A 13,282-nucleotide genomic window follows, 5' to 3' on the forward strand; every position below is an offset into this window, starting at 1 on the left:
GGTTATCTCTTTGGCTTGTTAACTCTAACTTGTACATTATCTGTGGCACTGGATTGAGACACTTCAAAACACTTGCAGATGGAAGCAACTAGAATTTTAGCTTCTCTTACTCTAAGCAACTCTCTCCAGATGTGAGAATCTGTAAGTCTCTACCTGACTAGTAGGATAGCCCATCTGCCTTCGTCCCTCCCCACCCATTTATGAAAGGAGTCCAGTTAGAAACATGTTTGTCTGCAAAGTTATATGTCTGGTTCTGGTGAAACATTCAGTTTTTACATAGAGGTATGGAGTTTTAAACATTAATAAAGTTCTTGGGCTTAATCTATTGCCTTTTGGGAGAGGTATCATGAAAACGTATTAGAACTGTGGAAATAGACACTATCTGTTCAAATCTGCCTCCTTGACAGGATACTGAAGGATGGAAACTAAATTGATGTAGTATATTAAGTGTAGCATGACCCAGAACAACTGGTTTTGTAATGTTGGTTGTTGTTGTGGGTGTCACCAGTATTTGCCAGTATATAAAAAGTGAGCTGCATCTCCATGGGTTCAGTCTTAGAGCACCAGCTGGTGAGCAATGCAAGGATCAGACTTGTAACCGACTTACATCATCTTCAACATGAAGATAGCCAAAGTGCCAATGCTTCTGACCCTGGCTCTTTGCCTCATACAAGGTGAGCAATTTGCGTATAATCTAAGCCTCTTGCCACACATGGCAAAGTCCTGGTCAAGGACTTGTCTCCTTCCCCTTACTCTTAATATGTTTGTATGTATATATGTACGTGTGTGTGTATAATCTTGAAATATCTTGCCAGACACAGAGTTTTGAAGAATTATATATGTGGCTTAATAAGTATGTTGTTATCTTTAAAAGTGGCAAGTAGTTTGATGTAATCTGAATTTTTATCCATGAGAATTCTTTCTATTAAATCTATATTAGTTCTGAAAAGCTAATAGATTCTTCTCCATCTTCCCCTCACCGAGCATATCAATTCATACTGACAAGAATTACATATATAATAGATATTTAAAACTTAGATGTATATTTTATAAAGAATAATACTATATTTATGAACTAGCTATTAAAAAGTCAACTTCAATCATCTATTCTTATTTTAAAGTAGTAGTACCTTCCAGCAATATTTTATTTTGTGTTATCAAATCCTAAATGGGTTGAAAGCATTTCTCCTAAAGGCTAAGAGACTTTTGTGGGAAGTAGAAGGTAGGTTTTTGCAGCTGCTGTTTGAATTTGAAGGGAACATGAGTTGCCCAGACTCAGTCTTGCTCTGAAGCATTTGTATTTTTTAAAGGAAGGTCTCAGAGTCAGAAGATCATTATACGTAAATGATGCTCACTTTCCTAAGATAAGTGTGTACATACAAAAAGCAGTCTGTTAATGAAACAGTATAATAGCCTATGATTTTAATGAATCTTAATTTTTGTCAGATCTCTAATTTTTGTAGCGGTAATAAGGAGACAGAGTTGACAGATTTCAAAATATTTCATTTTATGAGTATATATAATATAACTTTATGCTACATTAATTATACTTTTAAATTATAATTGATATGCTATATTCGATATTTGTTATATTATAATTTTAAAAGAAGTCTTTTTACTTTGCTGTGAAAGGATCTCTTTGAAATTAAATATTTTGAGAGGGTAAAAAAGTACGAGTATTATTTTCCAAAGTAATTAGACCTTTATGAGTGACTAGACCTCTGTGAACATATGTACTGGTTTCCTGGTGCAGTGCCCTCATTTTGTTTGCCAAGGTAAATTTTAATGTGTTCAAAAATAATTTGTGGTTTTATAACGTGCCGCCATTAAAATAAGCAGGCACTGCACTGAGTGAATTGTTTATTTGTTGAATATTTTACATTCCCTTAACTTTAGTTTCTGTATTTTTGTCCCAGATGCTGCCAGTGAGGATGAAAATCAGGTTAGTCCTGCTTTTTCTGTTCATTGAATCCATTCCAAGATCTCTAAAGTAAAATGGCCTGTGGCCAACACCTTCGCATTAATAATGCATACATATTATACTGATAGGTACTAATAGCTTTTGTTAAAAACACAGAAACAGGTCTTTATGAAGGAAGACATGAATCACTCACGGACATGCAAACACACACACATCTATCCATGTATTAATGATGGTGGATGTCTGCAAGAGGCAATCTGTCATGCTAAAGGAGTGCTCTAAAATTCCAAAAACAAACCAGTGAATTAGTATTATTCGATTTAACAACTGACAAGTCATGACAGACATAGAAAGCAGAAATAAGTGTTCTTGTGGCCATTGTGGATAAAGGGGTTGTCTGGACCTTGTATATAGTCAGTGTATATATTTCATTCACTAAATATTTAGTGAGCATCTGTCATCTATCAGTCAGACCCTGTTTGAGTTGTTGGGGATATTGGAAAATAAGGAAAATAGACAAGAATCCTGTCCTTGGGGAACTTACACCTTAGTGGAGGAAAACAGATAAGTTAATAAAGAAATTAGTAAAATATATAGCACATTAAATAATGATTAGTGCTAAGAGGAAAATGAAGGAGGAAGGAAGATAGGAATTTCTGAGGATGGAGGTGGTATCAGTTCTTCTTAGGATAGTCAAGTAAGTTTGCTCTGAAAAGATAGTATTAGAACAAGGATCTGAAGGGAGTAAGTCCTGAAGATAGAAGAACCTGGAATGGTAGAGGCCTTGATTCAGGAGGGTGCTTAGCCAACACTTAGAAATCTTTGGTTTAAGCAATAAAAGAATAATTTCCTATAGAAGTTATTTTTTATCAATTTGGAAAAAATAAGTCCAGAGCCAAACACACACACACACACACACACACACACCTATGCCATTAATACAGCACTTAAACAGTGCTAGATATATAGCAAATATGGGCTATGTCTCTTAAAAGCTGTGAACATTAAAATGATAAAACAATAAAACAACCCTTTTCTATAATGAAACTCATAGAACTATTGTTAAAATACTCTCTTGCTATATTTTTCTGTAACAACTTTTTTAAAGAAACATTTCAGAAATGTTCTAGGAAATTTCATCATAGCTTATATTATTTCATCTAAATTTGCTGTGTAAGGAGAGGCTCAAGAACTACTATGGGAATATAGAATACTATGGGATAAGTAGGGTAGTAGAGTAGAGTAGAAAAAAAGTTGGATTTGGGGGAATCAAAGAACATGCTTACTAGCATGTTAGTTGCTTACTAGCAAAAGAAGAGTATTGTATAAATCTTATTGTGCAGGAAACCATAATCTTCTTTTTCAGAGTCTTTGATAATGGGTGGTGATTCTGGTGGATATTTCTAATTTTGCAACTGTGACTTTTTATACCATTAAAATCTATTTCACTGGAAAATATTTTTAAAATAAATGTAGCCACCCTTGATGTTGGTATGAACAAGAACACAAAGAAATAACTATGTGTCTGGAAATATTTCTTACAACCGTCTATGTAAATTTTGTCAGAAGTTAAAAGTATTGATTTAGTCTTTCTTACAGTGCTGGAATTTTTATTTTCCAAATTCAGTAGATTGAGTTCTTACTGGTGCCAGAAAACCATGTTGAATGATACAATCATGAGCCAGCACAGCATGGAAAAGTACTGTGGTGATCTCCAAGGATCTTTACCATATACGTGAATTTGTCATCACAGAAGGGTTATTATAAAGCCAAAAGGACCTTGTTAGTGCTCTAACACAGAGTGCGGTTGATGCCAGCTCCTGGGGGATTTTATTGTGCTATTGGAGGAGGGACAGTAGAGGACAATGGGTACATCCCGGCCAGTGAAGGAAGGAGTTGGGCCCTGGAGGGCTTGAGTTGTTCTGAGACACCGGGAGAAAACACAAGCAACAGCAACAATAACAAAACAAAATGGAAATAAGCCAAAGACTGGAAGGTGGACTGCAAGTAAACACTTGCTAAAAAGTCATCCCCCTACCTCAGGATGCTGTTTTGGTGTAGATCTGTTCCTGTTTCAACCCTCCCTTGTCAGTAATTGAGAGGACATTGTTTCCGAGAGAAAATCCACCTCCTGAGAGAAAACCCACCTCCTGCTTTCAATTTGTATGGCCTTTTCCTGTTTTTGCCAAGAGAATACGTTGGATTATTTTGTAACTCAGAAAAACAGCATTGTATTCTATCTTAACTACTTAAACTAATTAATCTTGACCTTCTCTCTGGGTCTTGGTTGTCCATCTGTTAAAAAAAAAACAAAGTGGGTCTTTCTAGGAATTAGGCATTCATCTCATTGTGACACTGGAGAAGTCCAATGCAGGAATTATCCTAATTAGTAATGTTCTTTTTCAACTGACCACTAAAACCTTTTAAAAGCTTCATTCTAATGCTTCATAAATCTTTGTTTTCAATACTTTCTTTAAGACCTGCCTCGCAAGGGATATTATTCTATCACAAAAAAACACCAGACTCTTCTCTGATTCTATGACAAAGTTTTATCTAGACTTTATAGAATCAGTTATATCTGGTGAGCTGAGCAGTAACTTGCAATGTTGGCATAAGATACCGTAGAATCAGAGGGACATGTGGGTGGCTCAGTGGTTTAGTGTCTGCCTTCAGCTCAGGGCATGATCCCCAGGTCCTGGGATCGAGTCCCGCTTCAGGCTCCCTGCATGGAGCCTGCTTCTCCCTCTGCCTATGTCTCTGCCTCTCTCTCTCTGTGTCTCTCATGAATAAATAAATAAAATCTTTAAAAAATACTGTAAAATCAGAGACTGAGACACAAGAGGCCCAGTCGTCAGGCTGTTGCCCAAAATTATTGCTGTGCTACTCAGATAAGATCACTGGGTGGTGATAAAAATATTAGAGATATTTTAGTAGGTCACCATGAGCAAAATTTCCCAGGGCTGGTCTCTGATATTATTTATTTCTTCTTCTTCACCATTAATCATTCTGCAAGTGCTACCAACTGCATCCCATGTTTAAGACGTGAGGTGAAGTACATCATAATCCATTCGACAGTAAGCACAGTTTAGGCAAGAATGCTTCTGCCTTAGTGCCATATCCATGCACCTAGCTATACCCGTGGCACCTAACAAAGTAAATTAATATCATAATGAGTTTTTGTTGGCTGATTGAATGATTATTATAAAGATATAGGAAGCTGGACAGAATTCTTTTTTTTAATTCAATTAACATGTAGTATATTATTGTTTCAAGGGTAGAGTTCAGTGGTTTGTTAACACGCAGTGCTCATTACATCATGTGATGTGCTCTCCGTAATGCCCATCATGCAGTTGTTTCATCCCCTAACTCCTTCCCTCCAGCACCCCTCTGTTTGTTTCCTATGGTTAGCAGTCTTTTATGTTTGTCTCCCTCTCTGATTACAACTTATTTTTTCCCTCCCTTCCTCTGTGCTCCTGTTTTATTTCTTAAATTCTACACATGAGTGAAATTATATGATAATTGTTTTTCTCTGATTGACTTATTTCGCTTAGCATAATACACTCTAGCTCCATCACAAATGACAAGATTTCATTTTTTGATGGCTGAGTAATATTCTGTTGTGGATGGATGGATAGATAGATAGATAGATAGATAGATAGATAGATAGATGATAGATAGATAGATATCTTTATCCATTCATCTGTTGATGGACATCTGGGCTCTTTCCGTAGTTTGGCTGTTGTGCATACTGCTGCTATAAACACTGAGGGATAGGTGCCCCTTCCTATCACTGCATTCATATCTTAGGGATATATACCTAGTAGTGTAACTGCTGCATTGTAGGGTAGCTCTACTTTTAACTTTTTGAGGAACCTCTGTACTGTTTTCCAGAGTGGTTGCACCAGCTTGCATTCCCACCAGTAGTGTACTAGGTTTCCCCTTTTTCCACATTCCCACCAACACTTGTTGTTTCCTAACTTATTAATTTTGAGGCTGGACAGAATTCTATAATCAGTTCTTTAAAAGAGGTTGTATTTGTCAGATTTAGAGCAAAGGCTTGATTTAATTTCTTTCTTCTTTTCAAAATAATAATAATTTCTTGCTTCTTTTCTATTTTTTAAAAATATTTTTATTTATGTATTTATTTGAGGGAGAGAGGGAGGAGAGAGAGAGAGGAAAAAAAAAAAAACATGTGGGTGGAGGGGCAGAGGGAGAAGCAAACTTGCCACTGAGCAGGGAGCCCAGTGCAGGACTCAATCCCAAGACCCTGGGATCATGATTTGAGCCAAAGGCAGCTGCTTAACCAACTGAGCCACCCCGACACCCTAATTTCTTTTTTCCTGATGCAAACACCTTGAAGCAGTATTTTTTTTTTTTTGCAAAATCAAAATAAAACCAAAAAACTCACAAAACTTAGATTCCAAAGGCTTGCTTTAAAGACCCAGTGGATTTTCTAAACTAATAGGAAATATATCATTAAATCAGTACTTTGAGAGCTAATGCAAATGCACCATTGGTTTTAAGGTCCTAGAAAAGAGTGACATATAGCAAGCCTTCCATGAAATATATTGAATTAACCTTTTCAGCAATCTTTTCATGTTCCTTTTGACAGCAATTAGTATTGACCTACTGTGTGCTAGGTATTTTATATGTGTCATATTCCAATAATAATAACAACAACAATAATAAAGGAGAAAGAAAGGGGGAGGAGGATAATGTAAAATATTGATTACTATGTATCAAGCACTTTGAAAGTTTTACATGCTTACAATACTTAATCCTCATAACACATACAGAACATCTGAAATTATATCCTCTATTTTTACAGACAGGGTAAGTTAGCCATTGAGAAGATAATTCGCTAAGGCTATTGGGCTTGTAAAAGACAACCCTGGAATAAAGGTCAGGTCTTTCCATTTCACTAATTGTTTTTGGATGAATGCTTTTTAAGTAGATTTGCAGTCTCCAACAGATGATCCAGTCATTGTTTTTGATTGTGATATTTGTGTCAATTGAGTGAATGGCTTCTCTACAAAGCAAGTATTGGTCATTAAATAATATTGCTCAAAGAAGTTCTTAGAAGGTAAAGTCTTGCTTTGATGAGATTTCAGTAAACATGCTTTTTTTCATCTTTTCCTTAGGAAACATGTAATGAATATCGGGCATTGATGAAAAATGGAAAATTATTTTGTTCCCAAGATAAAAAACTTTTTCAAAGCCCCGATGGAATAGCATTCATCAATAGATGTGCCACCTGCAAAATGATGTTGTGAGTAAAATCTCTCTTTAAGTGTTTGAGTTACCAGCTATCCTCTGGACTAGTGAATGTATTTTTTTTATATTCTGTCAAATATATTTTTCTGAATCTGAAAGGTTAAATAAAAATGCTTAGCAGATCAGTCTGACACCTGCTATCAGGTGAAGTTGGATAAATGCCACCTACTTGAAAAAATTTTAATAATCACTCAAATGGCATTCCAAAACATTCCAGAGGATCCAGAGTTAATACCTTCTGTAACACTTAATAGTCTTTTGAAGATGTAGTTCCACTTTGAGTTTCCTAACTCTGGGAAAAAAGAATTCTTGGGTCTCTTAAGCCCTGACTCTGTTGTATACTCAGGCCTGAGAAAAGCTCCCTAGGAATGATATCAAACTCTCCTTATGGCAGCCAACCAGTAGAAGGATTTAAGCAGGACACACCCTGACCCTGTGAGCTGCCAGTTTCTCTAGACATCTAGGATTACACTAGGATAAGATGGTCTAAAGAATTGATTTTAGCTTCCACCTCCCTGCAGCTCCGGAAGGGTGAGTGTCCTGAAAGTTCACCGACATGTATGCAATGCTTCTTAGTTTGGTTTCCTTCTCTTCAGGGACACCCAAAGGTGGAAGAAGGCTTGGCATCAACCAAAAATCCTCAACTCAAAGTGTTCTAGTTTGTTTTTGAACAAGGAGGTCATCTTTGTTTTCTGACCACTATCAAAACTTCAACACTGATACCAAGCCAATACTAAGCTTATCCATTTAAGATAATTATGTTATAATTAGCTTTTTAAATGCCAAGTGGTATGTCTCAGGGGATTTAATTTGACATAGTGTATAAGTTTGGGATAATGAAGCTGTAATCATCATGCTGCACCTAGTGAAGAAATTGTGGAGGTTGGAAGAAAAGGGCAAGACTTAGGGGATGGGGATGGGGGAGACCCAGGGCAAGCTGAGCAATTCTCTTATTCTCTTGAAAGCTGAATGTAAACCAGCAGATATATTATTTATTATAAAACTTCCTTCTTGTTATATAGGATGCCCTGATAGGAGACTAAAGCTATGAATATGAATATAGTATATTTACTGAAAAATAATTTAAAACAAAAATAAAATGTCTTGAAACATACAAGGTAGCTTATCTCTTTGAAATCACTCAATTATTATTTTTGTTACCTATTTAAATTATGTTGGAGTAAACTTGGTTTCTAATACTGGAAAGGAGATGTACAGGGCATAAAAACTATCTTCAAATGTCTGAATTTGCTCTGTGGGACCTTAGAGTTTAGAACCAGAACCAAAACAGGCAGATAGATTTCGGTTCAGTATGAATATAGTCCTTCAAAGAGACTATTCCAAAGATGGTAGAGATGGCTTTTAGAGTTGGTGACCACCGGGATGTTGGAAGCAGTTAAATGGGTGGAGGACTAGTCTGTTGGTTGTGCAGTTAAAAGAAGAGATTCCTGCTTTCTGTAGAGCCATGTCTGAGATTTTTTTCAGCACTGAGGAGAGTTTATGGTAACTTAGGTCATTTCTGCACATATCTACCTCTACTTCTGATATACTAGAGTTAGCTGAGGATAAGAGTCAAAATTAAGTTTGACATGTATATTATTATCCTTGAAATTGGGAAAGCATGTCTAAGCTATGCTACTTCTCACTCTCTTTCAGGGAGAAAGAAGCAAAATCCCAGAAAAGAGCCAGCTATTTAACGAGAGCCTCCCGGGCCATTGCCTCAGACAAGGTGAGATTATCTGAAGTCAACTTGTCATATCTGCTTTCAAGATTATGTCTGACTCTACTTAGAACTGTTTGTTTGTTTCCTAATTACTAGGTCATACCTGTTGTGAAGCCAACTACTTAGAAGGGAGGGAACATGGCTTAGTCCAGGGGTGGGCTAAATATCTGGTACAGCTTGTCCATATGCCCAACCCATGACCCGACTCTCAGAAACCACTTTGGGCACTGACAGACACTAGGAGGTGGAGTGAGGGAGTGTGAGATCTGCCTTCCATGGCCATTTCTCATCCCTCCTGGCCTGCCTCAGCTTCAACAAAAGCCGTCATGGAACTTCAGAACTAAGTTCAAATGTCAGAATTCTTACACTCTGTGTCACTGGGACAATTTATGTCTCTCTCTCTGGGTCTCAATTTTTTCATCTGTGAGACGGAATATGGATCAAATGAGAAACTAACTCTTAAAAGCCAGATACAGTATTTAACATATGTTAGCAGGTGTCTGATTTCTGATTCATTTTATTTTTTCTTTTTTTCCTTCACATTCTCCTGCATGTTCTTTCTGACACCTAGAGAGTTTCCCTAACTCACCTAAAGTTGCTTGTTTACATCTATTTTGCAGGTTGGAATACAGGCTAATATATGTTTCAGAAGAGTATTCTGTGGTTAAAAAAATGTTATTAATAAATTTATTAAATTTTTTAATAAAAAGGGAATAAAATGAAAGAAACTGTACAGATGCAAGCCACCACCCAATGATTTTACTTTGTAATTTTCTTAATTTATACAATTTTTTTATTTCTACAAAAAAATTAAAATGCTAGACCCAGATTGAGGGACATTTCTAGCTTACACTCTGTCACAGTAAACTGTTGACAAAGCTGGGGGTTATCACTAGGAATCCTCACAACTACTCATATCTCTCCAATCTCCCAGGTAGCTTCTTCTCCCATATCTTCTTTCTCTTCCTCCTCTCCTCTCCCTGACACATAATTAAAGTGATCAGTCAGGGGAGGCACACCCAAATTACCATAACATCCCTGGATTAACCACGCTAAAATTTTTCCCTGTAAACGTTACTCAGGAATGTCTGAGAATCTCAGTTTCCACAGTAAATCTACTCAACCAAATTCTTTGCTTTAACTCAACCAGTCTCACTTTTAAAAGAGTAACACAGTCACCCCTCAATTGGCCTATCACTGCAAATCCTTTATCTGAGCAAAAGCAAGCAGCTTCTGTCTTTTACAAAATCTGTGGAGGTCAGACAAGTATCCTGGTAAATTCCAATTCTGCTTTGTCACATTTAGAGACGGACTCATTCACTAAGATCTATTCTCCTTCTCCATCCTCTCCTCCCCATCTTTCTCCTTCAAGAAAAACTGATCATGATGTTTTAAGGTATAAAATACAAGCAAATGACAAACAAAAAAATGAAATACACACCCATACCAATTCTAACAAAAGTATTTCTAAATTTGCTAGTCAGATGTTTTCACGTGTAGACACACATTTACTAAATTTGATCAAATAAGATTTTTAAGGAAGAAAATTTTGGAATTCTGAACCTTTATACCTTTCTGTTATCATTTCATGCCTATATTATGATTTTTACCTCTTAAGTTCTTATGGTTACTTGTTTTGCTACCGAGGAAAATATTTATAAATTAAGGTTGTTCACATTTGACTGTGGGCCTTTCGCGTAATTTCTGCTTAGATTTTTACTTGTTTGTGTTTGAATGCACTCATGTAATTAAACTGTTTTTGTTGTTACTTTCTCTTCACCATAAGAGAGAAAAATCTACCCACTTTCTCTGCTTAGATTCCTCCCATCAAAAATCAACCCTGAGGCTCACTTTCAGGATAAGGTGCTCTTTTTGTTCAAGAATTTTCCTCCTACTATAGAGATCCTTTCTCTCTTGCATCATCAATTTCTTCTTCACTAACGTGTCATTTTTTTAACTTTCCAACTCTAATATCCAATCCATCAACAACTCTCATTGGTATTGTCTCCAAAGTGTATCTCAAATATGACTTCTTTTCACCATTTTCATTTCTATCACCCATAGTTCAATTCCTCACAATCTTTAATGTATTTGGTCCATCTAGGGACTTTCATTTTTTAATTGACTCATTTATTCAATGTTTCTCATTGAGTTAGGTTGCCAACTGTGTACGATATTATGTTCATATGTGTGTATATGTGAATTTCTGAGCTCCTTATTCAGATGAGCTCATTCCTTTAATAACTAATTAAGCAGGTCACCTTTCTTAAATCATCTTTCTCCAAGTTGACCTACCTATACATAGATGTATATTTACTTGTATATTAGAAATAAAAAGTTTATTGAGTTTATGAAAAATCCAACTTGAGTTTGGAAACCTGAAGTGATTAGGGGTACAAAGAATTTATAAATAAATTTGAGCAAAATTGACTTTTTAATATTAACTTGCCCAATTCAAGAGCACAGAATACCTTATCATTAATATTATTCATAATAATTTCTGTGTACTTTATGAAATCTATTAAGCGTTTTCCACAGATTTTTATACTTTTTGCTAATACCTAGAAAATTTGTAATTTTACTGATATTTTGCTTGTTTTTTTTGTTGTTTATGGTATTTCTATCTGGTTATTGTTGGTATAGAGAAATTCTATTGGTTTCTACAGGTTGATCTTACATTGAATAGCTTTATGATATCTTCTGTTAATTCTGATAGTTTATCTATTGACTCATCATTTTTTCTTGGTAGTTGATCACATTATCTGCATAATAGGAGATAATAGGTGTTTTATAACTTCCTTTTCCATTTTATCACTCCATTATATCTTCTCCTTTTCTTATATCATTGGCCAGAATCTAGAATTCCATAGTTAAACAATAATAATAATAATGATAATAATGAACATCAGATTGCCTTATCTTCATATATTAAAAAGGAATATATATCTAGGGTTTCTCCATTAAGTATGTTTACTGTAGGTATTTTTAAATAAACTTTAGCAGGTTTAGAAAATTCCTTTCTATTCTTAATCTCCTGAATCTGTTTTAATGAAAATCAAATGTCTTCTATAGCTGTTGAAATAATTTTCTGATTTTTTCTTTTTAAGTCTATTAATGTAATAAATTTCTTGATAAATTTGCTAATGTTAAACTATTAATGTTTTCTTAGGGTAAATCATACCTAACCATAATACATTTTTAATACACTCTTTAATTTGAATAGTTAGTATTTTATTTAGAAAATTTGAAACTATTTTCATAAGTAAAATGAGTGTATACTTTTCTCTTTTTAATTATTTTTGTCTGGCTTTGAAATCAATATAAAATTACCCTGAGAAGTAGCACCTAAGGCTGTGGCTGAATAAGGAGATCAGCAAATCCTTTATCCAGAAAACAACTATAAATTGAGACAAAACTGACCAAAACAACTGTTATAGCACTCTGGAAATTGACAAATAGTCTATGTCAATTTGACTAGCATTTATGTTTGAAAAATGCTAAATTTTGAATTGAAACAATGGTGGTGGTGAGGGCCTGTGATGTTCTTGTTTAGGGATATTGCCATCTTACTCCTGTTGTTTGATTGGTATGGAGGGTCTGCTTTCATAGGGCAGGCTACTCTGAGGGTCAGCAACTGCACCGTCCTTATTAAAGTAATTTAGAGTAGTGGGCAACAATCATATCCAGAGATGTTTTCATTGGATGCCATGATCTTCATTCACTAAGAATAAAGACAGTGGCCTGAATTTGTAGCATGGTTGAGGCAAGCATATTTCTGGCTGAGTCTTCATACATGGGCAGCAGAGAGCAAAGAGGGACCAAGCAATTCACAAAGTTTTAGCTGACCATAAGACTGTGCACAAGCACTTAGAAAACACACATGAAGCATCTCTTTCTGCCCATAGGTCCTGTCCTCGTGCTTTAATAAAACCACCTTTTTTTGAAAAGCAAGCACAAATGAAAACAATCCCAGTGGAAAGTAAATGCTGGGCTAGATGTAAATATATCCAGAATTTTGAGTGCCCTACCCAGTATATACAGGCCTAACTGCAGGCAGTGGAAGCTTTACTAGCCTGAGGTGTTTGAGCAAAAACTGTGTCTAATTGTTGGCCAAGTGCTATAAACATTTCCATAGCAGACAACACTGATAGCTGCACACTATGGGATAGCAAGATATCAGAGAGTTAGCCCAGCCAAAGATGCAAGTAAGCAATAAAATAAGTAAGCAAATAAGCAAAAAAAAAATTTGTTTAGTGAAATCATTATCCAAAATTTCCAACCAACCTTCAACAAAAATTATGAAACATGAAAAGTCAATGGAAGGTATAACCCATACTCAGAGGGAAAGAAAAGTCAATGGAAAC

The 13,282-nt window shown here is 35.6% G+C and overlaps 1 protein-coding gene across 1 annotated transcript in view; it reads left to right on the forward strand.

The window, feature by feature from the left end:
• Positions 1 to 535: 535 nt before the first annotated feature.
• The window catches only part of SPINK5 (serine peptidase inhibitor Kazal type 5), an 80,922-nt gene continuing 68,175 nt past the window's right edge, over positions 536 to 13,282 (forward strand). The window contains exons 1-4 of the mRNA XM_072826416.1: positions 536 to 674; positions 1,917 to 1,942; positions 7,063 to 7,190; positions 8,852 to 8,924. Coding sequence (XP_072682517.1) covers positions 620 to 674; positions 1,917 to 1,942; positions 7,063 to 7,190; positions 8,852 to 8,924 — 282 coding nt within the window. The 5' untranslated portion in view covers positions 536 to 619. The remainder of the gene's footprint in view (positions 675 to 1,916; positions 1,943 to 7,062; positions 7,191 to 8,851; positions 8,925 to 13,282) is intronic.

This window comes from Canis lupus, chromosome 5, assembly GCF_048164855.1.
Source record: "Canis lupus baileyi chromosome 5, mCanLup2.hap1, whole genome shotgun sequence".
Lineage (NCBI taxonomy): Eukaryota > Metazoa > Chordata > Mammalia > Carnivora > Canidae > Canis > Canis lupus.